At 39.5% G+C, this 21,957-nt stretch overlaps 1 protein-coding gene across 1 annotated transcript; it reads left to right on the top strand.

The window, feature by feature from the left end:
* The first annotated feature begins 17,432 nt into the window (after positions 1–17,432).
* irak1bp1 (interleukin-1 receptor-associated kinase 1 binding protein 1) lies at positions 17,433–21,954 on the top strand. Its single transcript, XM_058410053.1, has 4 exons — positions 17,433–17,742; positions 19,936–20,001; positions 20,094–20,224; positions 20,339–21,954. The coding sequence occupies exons 1-4, from the start codon at positions 17,449–17,451 to the stop codon at positions 20,589–20,591; spliced, it is 744 nt and encodes a 247-aa protein (XP_058266036.1). The 5' UTR covers positions 17,433–17,448; the 3' UTR covers positions 20,592–21,954.
* Positions 21,955–21,957: the final 3 nt, after the last annotated feature.

The raw sequence follows: 21,957 nt of genomic DNA on the forward strand, positions 1-21,957 counted from the left end.
AGCTCATTTTTAGCTCCTATCCCATGCTTTTCCTGTGCTTCACCTTCTGTTATTTCCCCCCACTCTTCCCTCTTATTGTTGCTATAAATTCGAACGGCTCTTTTGCACTTTTACTAGAACAGAGAGTCATTAAATGGTTGATTTCAGATGGTAGACTGCGAATGTTTTAAATTAACTTTATTGATCTGCGAGTCTATCAGCCAGCCAAGGAAAAACTGACACCGGGCTGGCGCACGGGCAGCAGATTTCCACTTGGGTTGTTTAAGATGCCCGCTTAATAGCACCGGACCGGTTTTTTTTTTCTCTTACACACTTAGCAGCTTAGCAAGAAATAATACATAATAAAAAATGACGACGAGGCCAGAATTGTGTTTTTATTTCTTCTCAAATGGGCCAGGATAAAATAATAAACAAAACCAAAAATGTTTCAAAACACATTGTTCCTCGATTTACCAATAAAATAAAACAGAACTGAAAAATAAATTGTAAAGAATATACCTAGTTCTTATAAAAACGTAGCACAATGTGAATAATCCATAACTTATAGTCGTTATTCTTACTGCTGTGGTGATTAACTCTTTATTTATAACATTACCAATGTCATTAAGTGTAATTCTACAACATTATTAATTCTATTTTATATACCAACGTTTAGTGCTCGATTAACCTTTCGTTATGAGACCTCGTCCTCTTTGTTGGATGAAGGATGAAGGATGTAAAAAAAATATAAATTCTTCAGAATACCTGATTTGCAGAAATATGTAAATTCAGGACTTATATGATATGAGGATTATAGGATATGAGAAAGAAACCTTGAGGGGAAACAGGGACCCAATCCTCATCCGAGTGGCACATATAAACTATTTACCTTCTAAAACTGTGTAGTTTATGGTCAAAAATTTGCAAATACATAACCAGAATTTCATTCACGAGTAGTAAATGACTAAGTAATGGATGACAAATTAAAGGAAGACAAATTGTGGCTCTGTTATGTTGTGGTGGGGGTAGGGGGTGGGGATGGGGGGGCATTTATTTATACTTCTGCCATGGTTCAGTTTCACTTCTTCTTTTAATCTGAAGTGTGACTGCAAAAAAAAAAACAATATAAAGTATTTCAGACATCACTTTTATGCTATGATGATACACTTCTCTCATGATGGGCGTGGTCTCTACCGGGTTGGCTCCGCCCCCATCCCCACCCCTCCATCCAAGGCACAAAGCCTCACTGGATGGATTGATGAGGCTGTGAGGCTGTAATTGATGTAAATTTCAAAAACTTTTGGCGTTTTCGGATTGAATTTCTGAGTTGGGATGTTTTCAAGGATTCGGTAGCAGATTTTGGATAAATAATAGAAAAAAAAATAACAACAAAAAACAAAAATTTATGATTTTTATTGTACTTCTGCACAGAAGCTTGGCAGCATTGGAATAAAAAGACAATATATCATTAATAGAATTTTTTTTAAATCACACACTATGGTCTTCACACTCACCAGATCTCAACCTGACGAGATCTACAAGAGATTTCAGAAAGTAGTCTTCCATCACCATCAAAATCATCAGAACACCAGCTGAGGGAATATCTTTCAGACGAACGATGCTCATCCCGCCCAGAGTCTCGTAGCACCGATGCCACGGTGTATTCGAGCAACTCTAGCATCTTGTGGTGATCCAAAGACCACAATTCCTCACCGTTTGTAGAAACCAGAAGTATAAATCATCCAATCAGAAACCAGCGAGGCACATGGCAAAGCGTTGGACGTGTGAGATACCCATCCTCAATATGAAGACTAGAAAACTCTTACCGAAGCTTTTCTTGTGTAATTGGAGCCGATTTTCCAACACTGGAGCAACACCGTGTGAAATCATTCTGGTCACATGCGCTTTCTGTGAAGTTTTGTGGTGTCCATGCAGCATCAAGCAGAAACTGTATATACCCATAACTCATAACCACAAATTCTTCCTTTGAAGACGTTATCCCACTCAGAGAAGACTAATTCTACAGACTTTCGTTTACAGCATCGACGCCGAACGAAGTATTCCCAAGCGTTTTATAAAAATTAACAGCTTTTTTATTTTTTGCTTCTAGCAAAACGTGTCAACATCAAAGTGTGTGTGTGTGTGTGTGTGTGTAAGTAATTGCATTACTGTACAAGAGCATTTATTCAACAAAACAGTGTGTCCTGTGTGTTATTTAAAGCAGACTTTATTATTCTTTCGTCTTTCTTCTGGCTCGTACATCCGAGGTTGCTATGTTCGTGAAGGTCAAATTCACCTAAAGAAATAAGAAGTAATTGCTACAGCTCCTGGAAGTGCACTGCTTTTATGCTTTCCCACTTCCTTTCCTGTTCACGTGAACTGCGAATTGAATCCAACGGCCGAATTTAATCCTCTAATACAAGCGAGTTTTCCTAAAACCACCGAGGTGTAAAAACAACCCAAGGTCAAACAAGCTCAGAGCCACCAGTGACCATTAAAAAACCCACCAACATTGTATACATGGTATGGGTTTTAAGGAAGGTGGGTCCTTGTTAGTAAAAAAGGGCAAACGATCAATGACCGGAGTTTCCACTGATGGTCGTCCACACCAAAAATACACACTGGCCACTCAAACACTACTTTCTTGAGTTATGAGTTTTTTCTCATGAAACCCCAGCACACTTCATCTCTCTCTCTCTCTCTCTCTCTCTCTCTCTCTCAACTGTTTTCAATTCTCAGTCTGTGAACTGAGTTGTCAATCACTCGGTAAGTGAAGGCCCCCAGTGGAGACCAGGTGACATGCTGCGGGCTTCATGGATGAAGGAAGTGAATTAAAGGTGGAACAGAGGAAGAAGGCTGTTTCTGTCAACACCTGCTTGAACCCACACACACACACACACACACACACACACATGTACATCACACACTCTGATCTTCACACACCTTACCAACTGATCCCAAAACAAAAAGTTTCTCATAAACTTTGGTGAAGAGCTGCTAAACTTCCCAGCCAGGAAGTACCACCACACTCACTCCCTCACACACTCTCTCACACACACACAGTCTTTCTGAAGGCCCTTTTCCTGTCTGCATGGTTTCCCATGTGTTTTTTTTTTCTCCGTTCTTTTCTCCGAATCGTTTCTTCATTAATTTCATGTGTTCTGAGCTGAAGCCCGCAGATCCACAGAGAGCTGCAGAATGGAGCTCTGAGTCCATCATTACACCAATAACTCCACACATTAATCTTTCATACAAACGCTCTTATTACACGGCACAGCAAAGGAGCACACACACACACACACCACAAGCTCTCTGCTGAAATGAACTAAGGATAAAAATAACCGTTATTCCATTCGCATCTTCGAGTCGCAGCTCTGTTCCGTCTCTCCGCTCTCGCTCTCGCTCTGGTCGGTCGTCCAGCCTGTTCCTGCTGCATGACCCAGGAGAAATCTCTTAAAAGAGACGCTGTTAGTAAAGAGCTTGAGCTGTAATGGTGCCATCTTGGCTTGACCCGGGCCTGTCTCCCAGCAGTGCCATGTTGGCTCGGCTTTGCTGCGATCGTTTCCTGCAGCTCACGGAGGTCTGTGTTTTAGTGCCGGCATCTGCGGCTCGTACGGAGCCAACCGGCCTCAACAGGGCTCCCAAATAAGGCCTTTAAAAAGAGACGAGCCCGTGTTCTGCGCCGAAGCGACCGTAAAAAGCAATGCTAGTGCTGAGGGCCTTCCTGTGAAGGGCTTTGAACTCCTCTATATTAAATATATCCATTTGTGATTGCTGTATTTCCGTATGCAAGCGAAACACACACACACACTATATTTCACATTATCGCTCCAAAAAATGAGACAGAGTTAGCGTTTATACTTATAGGTGTGAACTCTTTAATGTTTATTGGATAATCTCCCAGTGAGACGGAGTGGAGAAAAGCAATAAAATAAAACTCCAACATCCTGTTCACTATCCCATCTAGTCCAAAATGACTTCACCGTGCCGGGTTTGTTGTTGTATTTTCCTTTCTTTTCTCCTCACATATCCTATGAGCTATTTAGTTATGAGCTCGTGTTGTTCCGCAACGTTTTTCTTTCTCTAAACTTTAATCATCATTATCACCTGCAATAAAAAAGCGATTGATAAACTGTGAATAACACATTGACGTTAAGAATATAGTGTGAAAATGTGGCTGGAGTGAGTGTGCACACTTAACACGACGGTGATCTATGATCATACTTCGCCTGCGGTGACACGATTATGGCGTGAAGGTGGAGGTGGAAGTCGTGGGCCGTCTCGGAGAGCAGCGAGTCCTCTTCCTCATTAGCCGAGTGTGTGTTTGGAGCAGGAGTAGCTCTTGTTACAGCAGTTAACTGCAGCTTTGAACTTTTAATAGAGCTCTGAAATTCAAGCAGAGCTTAAACAAACATTTCTGCCCAACAGAGACAGAAGGAAGGGTCAAAGATTTCTAAGCTACCTGTTTTGATATTGTGATATTAGCGGGATAAAGCTGTGTATATGAAGACCTGTGATTATTTTTCAGTTACACAGTTCATATTAGACTGATACACAATTTCCAGATGTATAATACAGTTCTAGTCAATACAGGAAAAATGTACTACGCATGCGACCTCTGAACATATCAGTCATCTAAACCCCCCGTTTATTCCTTTTCACTCTTCCTCCCTAAGGCTTGTGTCTATCACAATGTCCATATATTATGTTTACTATCATTAGCATACTTTTGCCATCGTTGTATTACGTCTCTGTGGTTTGTGTTTAACATGCAACCATACTGTGTTGTTTTTTGTAACTGGGGTTAGTGGGTGAGGTTTAGAGGGCAGGCACAGGGTGGGTATGGGGTGGTTTGGGGGATGGGGGGGTGTTTTATTTTGGTTATATCTAAAATATGTTTGAATGATTTTGAATGATGTTATACTCTGTTGTATTTGTAAGTATGGGTTAAAAATATTTGAACGCTTGTATCATATACTGTTCTCTCTCTCTCTCTCTCACACACACACACACACACGCTGTTCTACCGAAATTTACATTTACATTCACATTTATGGCATTTGACAGACGCCCTTATCCAGAGTGACTTACATTTTTCATCTCATTTTATACAACTGATCAATTGAGGGTTAAGGGCCTTGCTCAGGGGCCCAGCAGTGGATGGTGTGATGTTACTGTTACTGTTACCCCACTAGAGTTGATTAGTTTCCTGTAGCAGTATTTCTAGTAGTGTTTTTATAGACAATTATAATTTTACTGCATGCTTTTTATCCATTTATATTTACATCTAATCTTAATTATATATTAACTATAATAAGTTACATCCTGTTATTAACTACACTGCCAGCACCTGTCTTGTTCCTCTCTCTCTCTTTAGAGAGACTGCATCCGTAAATGTTGAATAAGCATCTCCTTACAGAAAGAGCAGATGTTTTGATTTGTTCAATAGAAACACATATTAACTGTATTGATTCATGATTACAGTTGTATTGTACCAAACAGCTCCCTGAGGAACATTATAATAAAATTAATAAATATGACTGACTAGTACTTCAGGCCAACTCCAGATACTCACAGAATTATATATATATATAAATAAATAAATAAATAAATAAATAAATAAATAAATAAATAAATAAATAAGGTCAATGTAAATAGTTTTTTAAATCACATTGCATAAAAACTGTGGATATGTGATGTATGTAACTCTATTATTTTAATTTATCTGCAAACATTATGTTTACTTCAGGAGAAATGAATAAAGAAAGAAAGAAAGAAAGAAAGAAAGAAAGAAAGAAAGAAAGAAAGAAAGAAAGAAATAAGGTCAATGTAAAAAAAATGTTTTAAATCATATCACATAAAAAACAGTGGATATGTGATATAAATAACTCTTTATTATTTTAATTGAGCTGCAAACATTAGGTTTACTTTAGGAGAAATAAATAAATGAATGAATGAATGAATGAATGAATGAATGATTGATTGATTGATTGATTGATTGATTGATTGATTGATTGATTGAAAAATATATATATATTTATCAGCTATGTTTTAAACATGACCTCATGCTTGGACATTTTGCTAGAACTTGTTTCTCTCAATTTATATCAAAAAGTCAAAACTAAACAACATTTCATCCAACCTGAATCAAATATCCATCCAAATTTCCCTGAATCCATAAATTTCATCCCACTCAACACTATGAGCCGAAAGGTAACCTTTCAGATTCCTCTTTATTTTTCTAGGAGGTTAAAACAGCGGGTAAAACTTTTAAATCTGTGAAATTAGCTGCATTTTCTCGCATAGGAGTCCAGCTATCACAGAATACACGCTGCAGGATCCAACGCCTGACTTTCATCACTCCAAAAACAAACACTCTCCACACTAAACACTAAACCCAAACCTGATATTATTCACGTATATAGTCTACATAAAATATATTCATCCAGCGCTGGCTGTCAGAGAACGTCTAATCTAAACAATATTTCCTTCTTAATCTCTCAGCAAATCTTTATAGATGAAAGCTGAGATTCTGTATATCGGGCTGAAGAAAAGCTGAGAGGCAAAATGGCTCGGCAAAAGGAGCTTTTTATTTATTTGAGCTATTAAATGTTTACTGCCATCACATGTGTTGAGAGAGTTGGAGAGATGGAGAAAGACATGGAAAACTTTTCAGCTTCACTCTGCAGGGTGTCGAGGGGTTTAAAAGCCTTTGTTCTGTTTTTACATCGACGTACAAACCGATGCTTAGCGTTTAGCCCGGGCTCTGATTTATCATATTCTGAGCGTGAATAAATAAACAGATTCATTTTATAAAATAAATCCAGAGAAACAGAATCAAATATTTCAACACGATGTTGCTCTAAGAACCAAAGGAATGTAGTTTTATACGATGTTTGTGTTGTTATGCCGGGGAAAGATAAACTGTTATATGGAAATCTGATGAAAATTAGAGAAAGACAAAAAATTAAGGAAAACACAGAGCCGTTATCTCTCTTCAGCTTCCTTCAGTTATAACTCACACCTTTTAATGTGCACTCATTTATTAGTATATCATATTGTATACAGGTTCAGTGCATCTCGCTTTCACACACACACACACAATGTAGTGGGTTTCATGTGATACTATCAAAACACCACAAAAGCCACTGTAACAGTCTGACGATCACAGCAGTGCCAAAGGGATGAAACATGGGAAAATACAAACAATCTCACACACACACACACACACACACACTGTGCCTGCAGGCGAGGCCTGTACCCTTGTGTTGATCTACATAATCATGTGCAGAAGCTCTTTTAAGAGGGAAAAGTCCAATCCCCGTTTTCCCAGGGCCCCCCGGCTTACAGGAAGTGCTCTGACCTGCAGCTGCCAATCAGAGACGGAGAGGTCAGGTGGAGAGATGTGTGAGTCTACATCACACACACAGGTGGACACGTCAAGTCATTATAGAAAAAGAAAATTATTTTAAATTTCATCTAAAGAATAAAAATCATTCATGTAAAAAATAAATTAGGTTCCAGTTATAAATACATCAAAAATGTTTTCTCAGTGACAACATTATAGAAAAAGCTACAGAGCCACAGCAGAAAATATAAACTGCCCAGTCTGTAAAACTGCTTCGATCACATGCAGGTGGAAAGTTCCTGGAGCTAGACAGGTACGCCATGCAAGATTTCACGAAGTGGTCTCAGATTTATTATAAGAAAGGTAAGAAGCAAGCCTTTGACCCTTGAAAAGAGTTGCAGGTTGATCTGAAAGCAGCAGGAAGAACATCGCCCCAGATCTCAAAACTCCTCAGATGTATGCATGGTCCAAAAGAGTTCTCTAAATAAATGAGTTCTCTTTAGGAACCATCTATTCTGTTCAGATGAAACAAAACAAAATATCTTTCGGCAGTTATTCAGCTTGTCATGTTAGGAGAAAGAAGGATTGCACATATGATCCCAGGACCACCATCAAACACAGTGATATACAGACAGAGCAGCATCATTTTATATATTTAAGAAGTTAATAAGTCAAAAAAACACAGCTGTTCTTTACTTAGCCTAGGGTCAGTATACATAGACATCTTCCAAAAAACACAAGAACATTTCGGAGTAAATGTTGATATCAAACCCATTTCTGCTCTCTGTGATGTTCATAAGCAGCTCAAATCTGAAGCCGTTATCTTCTGTGTAAGGTTATCCAGCAGTCCTGACTCTTTTTATTCAGCTATTTTTGTGCTGCAGTCTTGTCAGTACTTAAGATTTTTCCATAACATAAGGGGGCAGTGGTAGTTCAAGTGGTTAAGGCTCTAGGTTGCTGATTGGAAAGTCAGGGTTCAAGCCCCAGTACCCCCAAGCTGCCACTGCTGGGCAATTGAGCAAAGCCTTAACCCTCTCTCCTCCAGGGGCACTGCAACATAGCTGTCCCTGGGCTCTGACCCCAACTTCCTCAGCTGGGATATGTGAAGGAAAGAATTCGACTGTGCTGTAATGTATGTGTGGTGATAAAGCAGGTAGCATGGCCGAGCGGTCTAAGGAGCTGGATTAAGGCTCCAGTCTCTTGGGGGGTGTGGGTTTGAATAACACCTCTGCCAACAAGTGAATGTTCGAGAATATTCCTCATGGGATCAATAAAGTATCTATCTATCTAAAGGCTTATCTCTCACTCTCAAATCTCTGACTTTACAAAACAACTGATACTGGAGACCCTTTCACACAATTTCCTCATAGAAACATCACCATTGGTTTCATCACAATTTGTTTAAGTACAGTGTATACTGTACAAGATCACATGTAAGTCGTTGCTATAGTAACCATAGTGTATTAGAATGAGCAGAGGACAGAGCCGCTGTCATTAACGATGATCAACGCCTGATCAGTCCGACCAATCAGATTTGAGCAGTAAGCAATATTGTGCTATGAATGAATAAATAAATATAATGTTAAATAAATGAAAATAAATGCTATTGCATGAGTGCTCAGTTTAACAGCCTTATGTCCTGCATTTAATGTGGCCAATTTAACCTTTTTACCGCTAACAGGGATGTATGAGGGATGTATGGGGGTTGTGTGAGGGTTGTGTTTGTGTGTCAGAGGTTTGCTTCTTTGCGCCTCTGTCCTCCAGCTATCATGGACACTTATCATTCTGTTTGAAGTCAGTTTTAATATCTGTAAGCTCTTTCTCTCTCTCTCTCTCTCTCTCTCCCAGCTTGCAAATTAAAATATCCGCACTTTCAATGGAATGGCGCAGGTCCAGAGTCCAAACCCACACGGCTAAGCAAATAAAAGAGCCCACTGCATATATCTTGGCAAAGGCTCATCATCAGATATACAGTTTCAGAAAGCCAACATGGAAATATGTGCAACCCGAGACAATATCAACAAACTCGCCGTCCTCACGCTCGGACTGAGATTAGAAAGAAGGGTTTTGCAGTTTAATGCGTGGAGTAATGCAAGCAAACAGCGCTGTGTGGAGAAATGCTCCGTTTGAGACGAGGCCTCTGAAATCTGCCAGCTACAGCTGCTACTGGCCTGAGACTTATCTTATTCTAGGCAGACCCACATCAAGCACTGTCAGTGATAGAACAGGCTGGATACTGAAAACACCAGTGTGAGTTATATGAATAAAAATGTATATAATTTACGTATCGTTTATATCCATGCTACAAACATTTTATATTTAGCTACAATGATTTTATATTTAAAATTACATGAATGAATGTAAATAATGTACACTGCCTGTGCATATGACATGACATTAATGCTGCGCATCACATTTATACCTGTGCACTGTTATACATTATCACACAGTAACACACACTGCACTGTTATACATGATCACACTGTAACACACACTGCACTGTTATACATGATCTCACTGTAACACACACTGCACTGTTATACATGATCATACTGTAACACACACACACTGCACTGTTATACATATTACACTGTAACACACACACACACTGCACTGTTATACATGATCACACTGTAACACACACACACTGCACTGTTATACATATTACACTGTAACACACACTGCACTGTTATACATGATCACACTGTAACACACACTGCACTGTTATACATGATCACACTGTAACACACACACTGCACTGTTATACATGATCACACTGTAACACACACTGCACTGTTATACATGATCACACTAACACACACACTGCACTGTTATACATGATCACACTGTAACACACACTGCACTGTTATACATGATCACACAGTAACACACACTGCACTGTTATACATGATCACACTAACACACACACTGCACTGTTATACATGATCACACTGTAACACACACTGCACTGTTATACATGATCACACAGTAACACACACTGCACTGTTATACATGATCACACTGTAACACACACTGCACTGTTATACATGATCACACTGTAACACACACTGCACTGTTATACATGATCACACTAACACACACACTGCACTGTTATACATGATCACACTGTAACACACACTGCACTGTTATACATGATCACACTGTAACACACACACACACTGCACTGTTATACATGATCACACTGTAACACACACTGCACTGTTATACATGATCACACTAACACACACACTGCACTGTTATACATGATCACACTGTAACACACACTGCACTGTTATACATATTACACTGTAACACACACTGCACTGTTATACATGATCACACTAACACACACACTGCACTGTTATACATGATCACACTGTAACACACACTGCACTGTTATACATATTACACTGTAACACACACTGCACTGTTATACATGATCACACTGTAACACACACTGCACTGTTATACATGATCACACTAACACACACACTGCACTGTTATACATGATCACACTGTAACACACACTGCACTGTTATACATGATCACACTGTAACACACACTGCACTGTTATACATGATCACACTAACACACACACTGCACTGTTATACATGATCACACTGTAACACACACTGCACTGTTATACATGATCACACTGTAACACACACACACACTGCACTGTTATACATGATCACACTGTAACACACACTGCACTGTTATACATGATCACACTGTAACACACACACTGCACTGTTATACATGATTACACTAACACACACACTGCACTGTTATACATGATCACACTGTAACACACACTGCACTGTTATACATGATCACACTGTAACACACACTGCACTGTTATACATGATCACACTGTAACACACACTGCACTGTTATACATGATCACACTGTAACACACACACTGCACTGTTATACATGATCACACTGTAACACACACTGCACTGTTATACATGATCACACTGTAACACACACACTGCACTGTTATACATGATCACACTGTAACACACACTGCACTATTATACATGATCACACTGTAACACACACACTGCACTGTTATACATGATCACACTGTAACACACACTGCACTGTTATACATGATCACACTGTAACACACACTGCACTGTAATACATGATCACACTGTAACACACACACACACTGCACTGTTATACATGATCACACTGTAACACACACTGCACTGTTATACATGATCACACTGTAACACACACACACACACTGCACTGTTATACATGATCACACAGTAACACACACACACTGCACTGTTATACATGATCACACTGTAACACACACACACACACTGCACTGTTATACATGATCACACTGTAACACACACTGCACTGTTATACATGATCACACTGTAACACACACACACTGCACTGTTATACATATTACACTGTAACACACACTGCACTGTTATACATGATCACACTGTAACACACACTGCACTGTAATACATGATCACACAGTAACACACACACACACTGCACTGTTATACATATTACACTGTAACACACACTGCACTGTTATACATGATCACACTGTAACACACACTGCACTGTTATACATATTACACTGTAACACACACTGCACTGTTATACATGATCACACTGTAACACACACTGCACTGTTATACATGATCACACTGTAACACACACTGCACTGTTATACATGATCACACTAACACACACACTGCACTGTTATACATGATCACACTGTAACACACACTGCACTGTTATACATGATCACACTGTAACACACACACACACTGCACTGTTATACATGATCACACTGTAACACACACTGCACTGTTATACATGATCACACTAACACACACACTGCACTGTTATACATGATCACACTGTAACACACACTGCACTGTTATACATATTACACTGTAACACACACTGCACTGTTATACATGATCACACTAACACACACACTGCACTGTTATACATGATCACACTGTAACACACACTGCACTGTTATACATATTACACTGTAACACACACTGCACTGTTATACATGATCACACTGTAACACACACTGCACTGTTATACATGATCACACTAACACACACACTGCACTGTTATACATGATCACACTGTAACACACACTGCACTGTTATACATGATCACACTGTAACACACACTGCACTGTTATACATGATCACACTAACACACACACTGCACTGTTATACATGATCACACTGTAACACACACTGCACTGTTATACATGATCACACTGTAACACACACACACACTGCACTGTTATACATGATCACACTGTAACACACACTGCACTGTTATACATGATCACACTGTAACACACACACTGCACTGTTATACATGATTACACTAACACACACACTGCACTGTTATACATGATCACACTGTAACACACACTGCACTGTTATACATATTACACTGTAACACACACTGCACTGTTATACATGATCACACTGTAACACACACTGCACTGTTATACATGATCACACTGTAACACACACACTGCACTGTTATACATGATCACACTGTAACACACACTGCACTGTTATACATGATCACACTGTAACACACACACTGCACTGTTATACATGATCACACTGTAACACACACTGCACTATTATACATGATCACACTGTAACACACACACTGCACTGTTATACATGATCACACTGTAACACACACTGCACTGTTATACATGATCACACTGTAACACACACTGCACTGTAATACATGATCACACTGTAACACACACACACACTGCACTGTTATACATGATCACACTGTAACACACACTGCACTGTTATACATGATCACACTGTAACACACACACACACACTGCACTGTTATACATGATCACACAGTAACACACACACACTGCACTGTTATACATGATCACACTATAACACACACTGCACTGTTATACATGATCACACTGTAACACACACACACACACTGCACTGTTATACATGATCACACTGTAACACACACTGCACTGTTATACATGATCACACTGTAACACACACACACTGCACTGTTATACATATTACACTGTAACACACACTGCACTGTTATACATGATCACACTGTAACACACACTGCACTGTAATACATGATCACACAGTAACACACACACACACTGCACTGTTATACATATTACACTGTAACACACACTGCACTGTTATACATGATCACACTGTAACACACACTGCACTGTTATACATGATCACACTGTAACACACACTGCACTGTAATACATGATCACACAGTAACACACACACACACTGCACTGTTATACATGATCACACTGTAACACACACTGCACTGTTATACATGATCACACTGTAACACACACTGCACTGTTATACATGATCACACTGTAACACACACTGCACTGTTATACATGATCACACTGTAACACACACTGCACTGTTATACATGATCACACTGTAACACACACACACACACTGCACTGTTATACATGATCACACTGTAACACACACTGCACTGTTATACATGATCACACTGTAACACACACACACACACTGCACTGTTATACATGATCACACTGTAACACACACTGCACTGTTATACATGATCACACTGTAACACACACTGCACTGTTATACATGATCACACTGTAACACACACACACATTGCACTGTTATACATGATCACACTGTAACACACACACACTGCACTGTTATACATGATCACACTGTAACACACACACACACTGCACTGTTATACATGATCACACAGTAACACACACTGCACTGTTATACATGATCACACTGTAACACACACTGCACTGTTATACATGATCACACTGTAACACACACACACACTGCACTGTTATACATGATCACACTGTAACACACACTGCACTGTTATATATGATCACACTGTAACACACACTGCACTGTTATACATGATCACACTGTAACACACACTGTACTGTTATACATGATCACACTGTAACACACACACACACTGCACTGTTATACATGATCACACTGTAACACACACTGCACTGTTATACATGATCACACTGTAACACACACTGCACTGTTATACATGATCACACTGTAACACACACTGCACTGTTATACATGATCACACTGTAACACACACACACACTGCACTGTTATACATGATCACACTGTAACACACACTGCACTGTTATACATGATCACACTGTAACACACACTGCACTGTTATACATGATCACACTGTAACACACACTGCACTGTTATACATGATCACACTGTAACACACACACACACTGCACTGTTATACATGATCACACTGTAACACACACTGCACTGTTATACATGATCACACAGTAACACACACTGCACTGTTATACATGATCACACTGTAACACACACTGCACTGTTATACATATTACACTGTAACACACACACACACTGCACTGTTATACATGATCACACTGTAACACACACACACACTGCACTGTTATACATGATCACACTGTAACACACACTGCACTGTTATACATGATCACACTGTAACACACACACACACTGCACTGTTATACATGATCACACTGTAACACACACTGCACTGTTATACATGATCACACTGTAACACACACTGCACTGTTATACATGATCACACTGTAACACACACTGCACTGTTATACATGATCACACTGTAACACACACACACACTGCACTGTTATACATGATCACACTGTAACACACACTGCACTGTTATACATGATCACACTGTAACACACACTGCACTGTTATACATGATCACACTGTAACACACACTGCACTGTTATACATGATCACACTGTAACACACACTGCACTGTTATACATATTACACTATAACACACACACACACTGCACTGTTATACATGATCACACTGTAACACACACTGCACTGTTATACATGATCACACTAACACACACTGCACTGTTATACATATTACACTATAACACACACACACACTGCACTGTTATACATGATCACACTGTAACACACACTGCACTGTTATACATGATCACACTGTAACACACACTGCACTGTTATACATGATCACACTGTAACACACACTGCACTGTTATACATGATCACACTGTAACACACACTGCACTGTTATACATGATCACACTGTAACACACACTGCACTGTTATACATATTACACTGTAACACACACACACACTGCACTGTTATACATGATCACACTGTAACACACACTGCACTGTTATACATGATCACACTGTAACACACACTGCACTGTTATACATGATCACACTGTAACACACACTGCACTGTTATACATGATCACACTGTAACACACACTGCACTGTTATACATATTACACTGTAATATACTGTACAATGTCTACTGTGTATACTGTATCATATGTATCATATGATCATCATGGTCATCACCATACTGCATATTTACCACTTATTCTACTGTGTATACTGCACAGTTATGCATCACATGTCATTAACATACTGCTTATCTGCTTTGTAGTTATATGTTGCATGTTGTCTGTGTAGCACCAGGCTCCTGGAGAAACGTTGTTTTATTTCACTATGCACTGCGTCAGCTATATGACTTGACTTGACTTGATTTATCCAAAGCATATATTTATAGTAGTATTTGAATTTGTACGTTCCATTTTTCACTACAATGTCCGGAGCTGCACTCAAGAATTTCATTCACTTCTACACATGTTTCAATGGTGATGTGAGAATAAAGTGATTTGATTTGATTTGATTTAATGGATAGCAATGTAGACAGTGTTCATATTCTGATTATGTATTTGATACAAATAGAATATGAAATTGAATTGAAATTTACCAATTATTTTAAATTTCAAAACGTATCGGCTTTGCTTTGCTTTGCTTTGTGTTTTTTGTTTGTTTTAATGAAGTATGAATTTTACACACTATCCGTTTGAGGAAACCATCTGTGTGATTTATTGTATATATTTACCCATATGTTTAGGTATAAACAGAAATAGTGCGAAATGAGATATGAATAGAACCCCTGGCAGTAAGTGTGGGTAATAAAGATCCATTTCATTTCTGTGTAGTGTAATAACCAACTTAAAGACTGTGTATTAATCTACTCTAATCTTTATTGCTCATTAATAATTCATTCTCATGCAGTTGTTTCTTAACATGAGTCTCAGAGCTTTATAAACCCGCCTGCTTTCATCCCACAGACCTAAACAGAATTCCACAGCCTCTACTGCCATCTACTGTTAACTCAATGATGTGAAATAACTTGTGTTGACCCAGGGACATCATATGTTTGTGTTGACCCAAGGACATAGTTCCTTATAGCTTATGAAATATAAGACAAACAGTAATCAATCGCACCGTATGTCCATGTTAATCCACGTTTTATCCTTTTTTTATTTTTATTATGAAATGGTTCTCAGCCAGGGGACCAACACTTACACTTATTATTCAGTTATTATGATTATTTTAGGTTTGTTATTTGATTGGTCACTTCAGATGGCTGGGATTAACCTTACAGAAAAAGAATCTAAAGTAAAAAAACAAGCAAGAACAAAGTCTTAAATCAAATAAAAGCAAAATTAAAGAAAAGGAATATATTTATATATTTTATATATATTTATATTTTATGTCATTATAACAGTACAAGGTAAAGCAAAAGCAAGAAAAAGAAAAGAAATAAACAGACCTAAACAACTGAACAGATAAAACTCACATATACACAAAATTGTTTGTTTGTTTGTTTGTTACACTGGAAGCAGACCTAAACAACTGAACAGATGAAACTCACATATACACAAAATTGTTTGTTTGTTTGTTTGTTACACTGGAAGCAGACCTAAACAACTGAACAGATGAAACTCACATATACACAAAATTGTTTGTTTGTTTGTTTGTTTGTTTGTTTGTTTGTTACACTGGAAGCAGACCTAAACAACTGAACAGATGAAACTCACATATACACAAAATTGTAGTCTCCACTTTCACTCTGAACTACATTTCCCGTCGTGCTGTTCTTACCCGTCATGCTCTGCGTGTGTTGCCATAGCGTTTCCTCGGTGTATCAAGATGGCGCACAGTCCGGTTCGAGTTTTCGCTTCTCTCGTACCGGCCACCGGCGCTGTCAGTGTTGATGTGAAGGAGCTGGAGATGAACCGGGGTGTGAAGGCGAGGTGTAGTCGGTGTGCTGGACGCGGGAGGCAGGTGGAGGTGACGGGCAGCGCGGAGCTCTGTGTTCCTCCTGACCGGGCTGCTGTTAGCGTCTCCGTGTCGAACAGTAAGGAAAGCGCTAAGGACGCCGCTAACAGCGTGCAGCGCAGACTGGACTACATCCTACACACCGGCCGCCAGCACGGGCTCAGGGTGCGAGCTCGCGTTTACACTTATCTGTAGATTTAATGGTGTTTTCCTAATGAAGCTCGGTTACTACATGACCTCAACAATACAGAGTCTGAGGTTTAGTCTAACCCCCCAGATAGCACACTGTAATCCAGGGCTCGCGCACTCTGTTGTTGTTGTTGTTGTTGTTGTTGTTGTTGTTGTTGTTGGGACACCCCTCCAAATTATTGAATTCAGGTGTTGGTCTCGGCCCCTTAGTTCCAGTGAAAGGAACTCTTAATGCTTCAGCTTCATACCAAGACATTTTGGACAATTTCATGCTCCCAACTTTGTGGGAACAGTTTGGGGATGACTCCTTCCTGTTCCAACATGACTGCACACCAGTGACCAAAGCAAGGTCCATAAAGACAGGGATGAGCGAGTTTGGTGTGGAGGAACTGACCTCAACCCCATAGAACACCTTTGGGATGAATTAGAGCGGAGACTGAGAGCCAGGTCAAAACTGGGACGTCTGCCTTCACATGCACATGAGTGTAATATGGAGTTGACCCGTCCTTTGCAGCTTCCACAAGGTTTAGGAGGGTGTTTATGGGAATTTTTGACCATTCCACTAGAAGTGCATTTGTGAGGTCAGGCACTGATGCTGGATGAGAAGGTCTGTCTTGCAGTCTCCGCTCTAATTCATCCCAAAGGTGTTCTATGGAGTTGAGGTCAGGACTCTGTGCAGGACAGTCAAGTTCCTCCACACCAAACTCACTCATCCATGTCTTTATGGACCTTGCTTTGTGCACTGGTGTGCAGTCATGTTGGTGTGGGGGCCATGGTGGCTTGGTACTTAGTTCGTTTGCATCACATCTCCAGGGTTTTGGGTTTGAATCTCACCCATTCTTCTCCCATACTGTTCTCCCAGTGCCTCAAGGGTTTCCTTAGGGGCCTCCAGGTTCTTTCCCCCAGTCCTAAGACATGTGCTGTAGGCTGATTTGCATCTCTGAATTGTCTGTAGTGTGTGAGTGTGTATGCAATAGACTGGCAGACTGTCCAAGTTTCCTGGGAGAGACTCTAGGTTCCCCACAACCCAGTAGGATAAGCGGTGTGATGGATGGATGGATGGATGGATGGATGGATGTTTCAAGTGTTAAGTTGTTAAGTCTGATCAGTGTTAGAAAGGAACACAGAGGTCCAGCAGTTTTCCGAAGAGTCAACTGACTTTAACAAGCTCTAAAGTGAAACAATATTGACCTTTAATGTGAAAAGCATAATTCAAAAATGGAAGAAACTTAAAGCAAAGAGTGATAGGAATAAAACAGAACTGCCAGAGAGATTTGCAGAAGTCCTTAAACAAATGTGGAACCAAAGTCCACATTTAAATCACACCCCAGTACATTATATCATTTGTTCCATTATTAATATTATTGCATACACTTTCTCACTTCCTTGGAAAACATGCTAAATTAAAATCTACGTCTCATTCGAAGTTTCTCTGCTTCAAGGAGAGTAAAGCTCTGCAGATTCATTCGAAACATAGCTCACTGTAGACATGATTTTGAGCCGAGTGTCATTTTGTGATAAAAACGAAACGCTCTGAAATGCACAAAGTTCAGTTCAATTCAAGTTGAAGTTCAGTTCAATTCAATGGACAAAGCAGCTTTGCAGAACATAAGAAATATAGAGCAAAATGTTCAAGAATAATATTAGACTTATATTTAAATTTATTTGTATTAACCACTAATGAGCAAGCCTGAGGTGACTGTGGCGAGGATAAACTCCCTTAGATGGTAAGAGGAAGAAACCTTGAGAGGAACCAGACTCAAAAGAGAACCTCATCCTCATCTGGGTGACACCGGAGAGTGTCAATTCAGAATACAGTCAATTGGAGTTGTGGGAAAAATATGACAAAAATCCATATAATTTCTTTCCATGTCACAGGATGGGAGCCACAAACATTGAGTTTTGTGTACAAGAGCAGTAAAGCAGAAGAGTTTGAAATTGTATGTTTTTGATAAAAAGAAATATGGAATTATTTGTTAGAATAAAATATTCTTCTGTCAACACTTGTTGCTGCGTGGAACAGGACGTTGATCAGATCAGTGTTGATGGTTTTACAACTCTCTTAAGAAAGCACACTGAGCCGTGATTCATTGTGCTAGCAGAATTATTTCTCCACACACACTGACAGGACCTCACTAAAAGCCGTCCTGTTCAAATTGTTTCTGTCAGGAGGAGGACATCACGGTGATGAAACACTTGCAGAGAGAGGAAGCGCTGTACTGCATGCAGGCTGAGGTGAGCCATCTTTAAAACACTTCAGCACTTATTCAGGATTTAGTAAAGTAATGATTCTGTGATATGATGTGAATTGTGTGTGTGGAGGACAGGTGAGCATGGTGTTTTCAGACTTTGTGAAGATGCAGGCTGTTCGCTCGGTGCTGATTGAAAAGCTGGACAGAAGCGTGTGTGTCGGGGATCCGCGTTTCTCCCACAGTTCAGAAAGCCTCAGCGTGTTACGGTAAATGTGAAGCTTCTAATGCCTGTAGTCTTCCCAAATATATTTTTATCCATCAAATAAATACATCGAAATTAGGTTTGACAAATCTCGTCCTATCTGTTGCTTTCATTTCAGGAGACGTGTGTGTGCAGCCGCCGTGGAAAACGCTCGCCTCAAAGCACACGAGGTGTGTAACCTGCTAGGACAGGCTTTAGGACGGCCCCTAGCGGTACGGGAGGAGGAGTCTCGGGAGTGGAGGCAAGAAGAGGGCGTGACCAGTACTCCAAGTACTCTACAGGAAAAGGTGGAACAGATGTCGATCACCGCGTCGTCACACGTGTTTGTGACGTTTGAGCTGCGGCCTAAGGACAGTATGAGGAAGAATTGATGATACTAACACAAATCCCTGACCAAGCCTTTTATTTCAATTACAGAAAGACATGACATAACATCACTTGTGCTAACTGTATAGGCAAATTCAGCGATGTTAGTTCAACTTCGATCCTCAGATATGATTGGCAGCTTCTCAAACTGTGGAAAGAGCAACATAAGCACATTTCCACACACGTATAAAAACTTTCAGAGTCTTCTAACCAAAAACAACATGGTTCCTGATTTACATTTCAGGAAATGCGGCCATTATTTAAATAAGGAATAAAGCTCTGTGTGATGTTCGGTTATGAGAAAATAATCCACAGCATGGTGCTGTAATATGGCCCAAGGTATGAGCTAATGTGAGCAGAGGAACTGTTTTTCAATAACAGCATGTGTTTTATTCCTCTTTTACAGCGACAATTTGTGATTTATTTTTATATCTGTATAAGAATGATGTATTTTTATGTACTTTGTACAGTAGTTATGATTTGATGCTGTGGATCATCCACAGAACAACTTCCTGTTATTATTGCTACCAGCTATAAACATCCTTTCCCTCACTCGTGTCACTTTGTATGAATCTGCTACTTAGTGGTGGGGAGACGATGTTTAAAGGTTGTCCTTCTGTCTGTCCATCCGTCTGATTCTCAATAACGTGATGTCTCATGAACATGTGCTTAAATGTTAAATGCAGGATTTATGTGAAATTATCCTTGCAGCTGAACTGATTTTGGAATGGATCCAAAGACATAGAAAAGTCAAATACAAGTCTGAAATACAGTAGTTATGTTTCAAGCATACAAGAAGGACTAAGCTTTCAACGCTATCAACGGCGCTGGCATTTAATTCGACGTGTTTCTGTCTCCTGAACGAAAAGCACAGCATGGCAGAAAATTACACCATTGCAGAACACTGACACCGGAGACTCCTTCCATAAGTCTCACTTTCTTCTAGAGAAAATCAAGACATCTTTTGTTATGTAAAATGTTTACTTGTATGTCCACCATTCAAGTCCCTTTGAGAATGTGTTATTGATATAATAGAAAAGTAATCAGCATCTTCTAATCAATCAGATCCTTCATTAGAATTCATAAAGTTTACATTGAACATGTATAATGGCATCATGTGTGTAAAGCACTGGGTCCAAACATGAATCAGAAATACTTTAATCTGATGCAAGGTGAATCCCAAATATTTATTTAGACTAGAGACTGAAAAACGGACAGTTTGCGGCCATGTAATCTACTGAAAGACAGTTAAGTTTATAATGATTCAAGTATAAGCTAGTAATCAACACTGAACCCTCTGAGGCTTAATAATGCAAATCTCATACATCCTGAGCAGCTGTAACTCTACACCTAAGCAAAAAATAAAAACAA

The sequence above is a fragment of the Hemibagrus wyckioides genome, linkage group LG15 (genome assembly GCF_019097595.1).
Source record: "Hemibagrus wyckioides isolate EC202008001 linkage group LG15, SWU_Hwy_1.0, whole genome shotgun sequence".
Lineage (NCBI taxonomy): Eukaryota > Metazoa > Chordata > Actinopteri > Siluriformes > Bagridae > Hemibagrus > Hemibagrus wyckioides.

Bases quoted from the DNA above. Each gene is read 5' to 3' on its own strand.
- irak1bp1 (XM_058410053.1), top strand. From the start codon at position 17,449: ATGGCGCACAGTCCGGTTCGAGTTTTCGCTTCTCTCGTACCGGCCACC. The intron at 17,743-19,935 runs GTGCGAGCTCGC...TGTTTCTGTCAG, and splicing joins GCCGCCAGCACGGGCTCAGG to GAGGAGGACATCACGGTGAT. The intron at 20,225-20,338 runs GTAAATGTGAAG...CTTTCATTTCAG, and splicing joins GAAAGCCTCAGCGTGTTACG to GAGACGTGTGTGTGCAGCCG.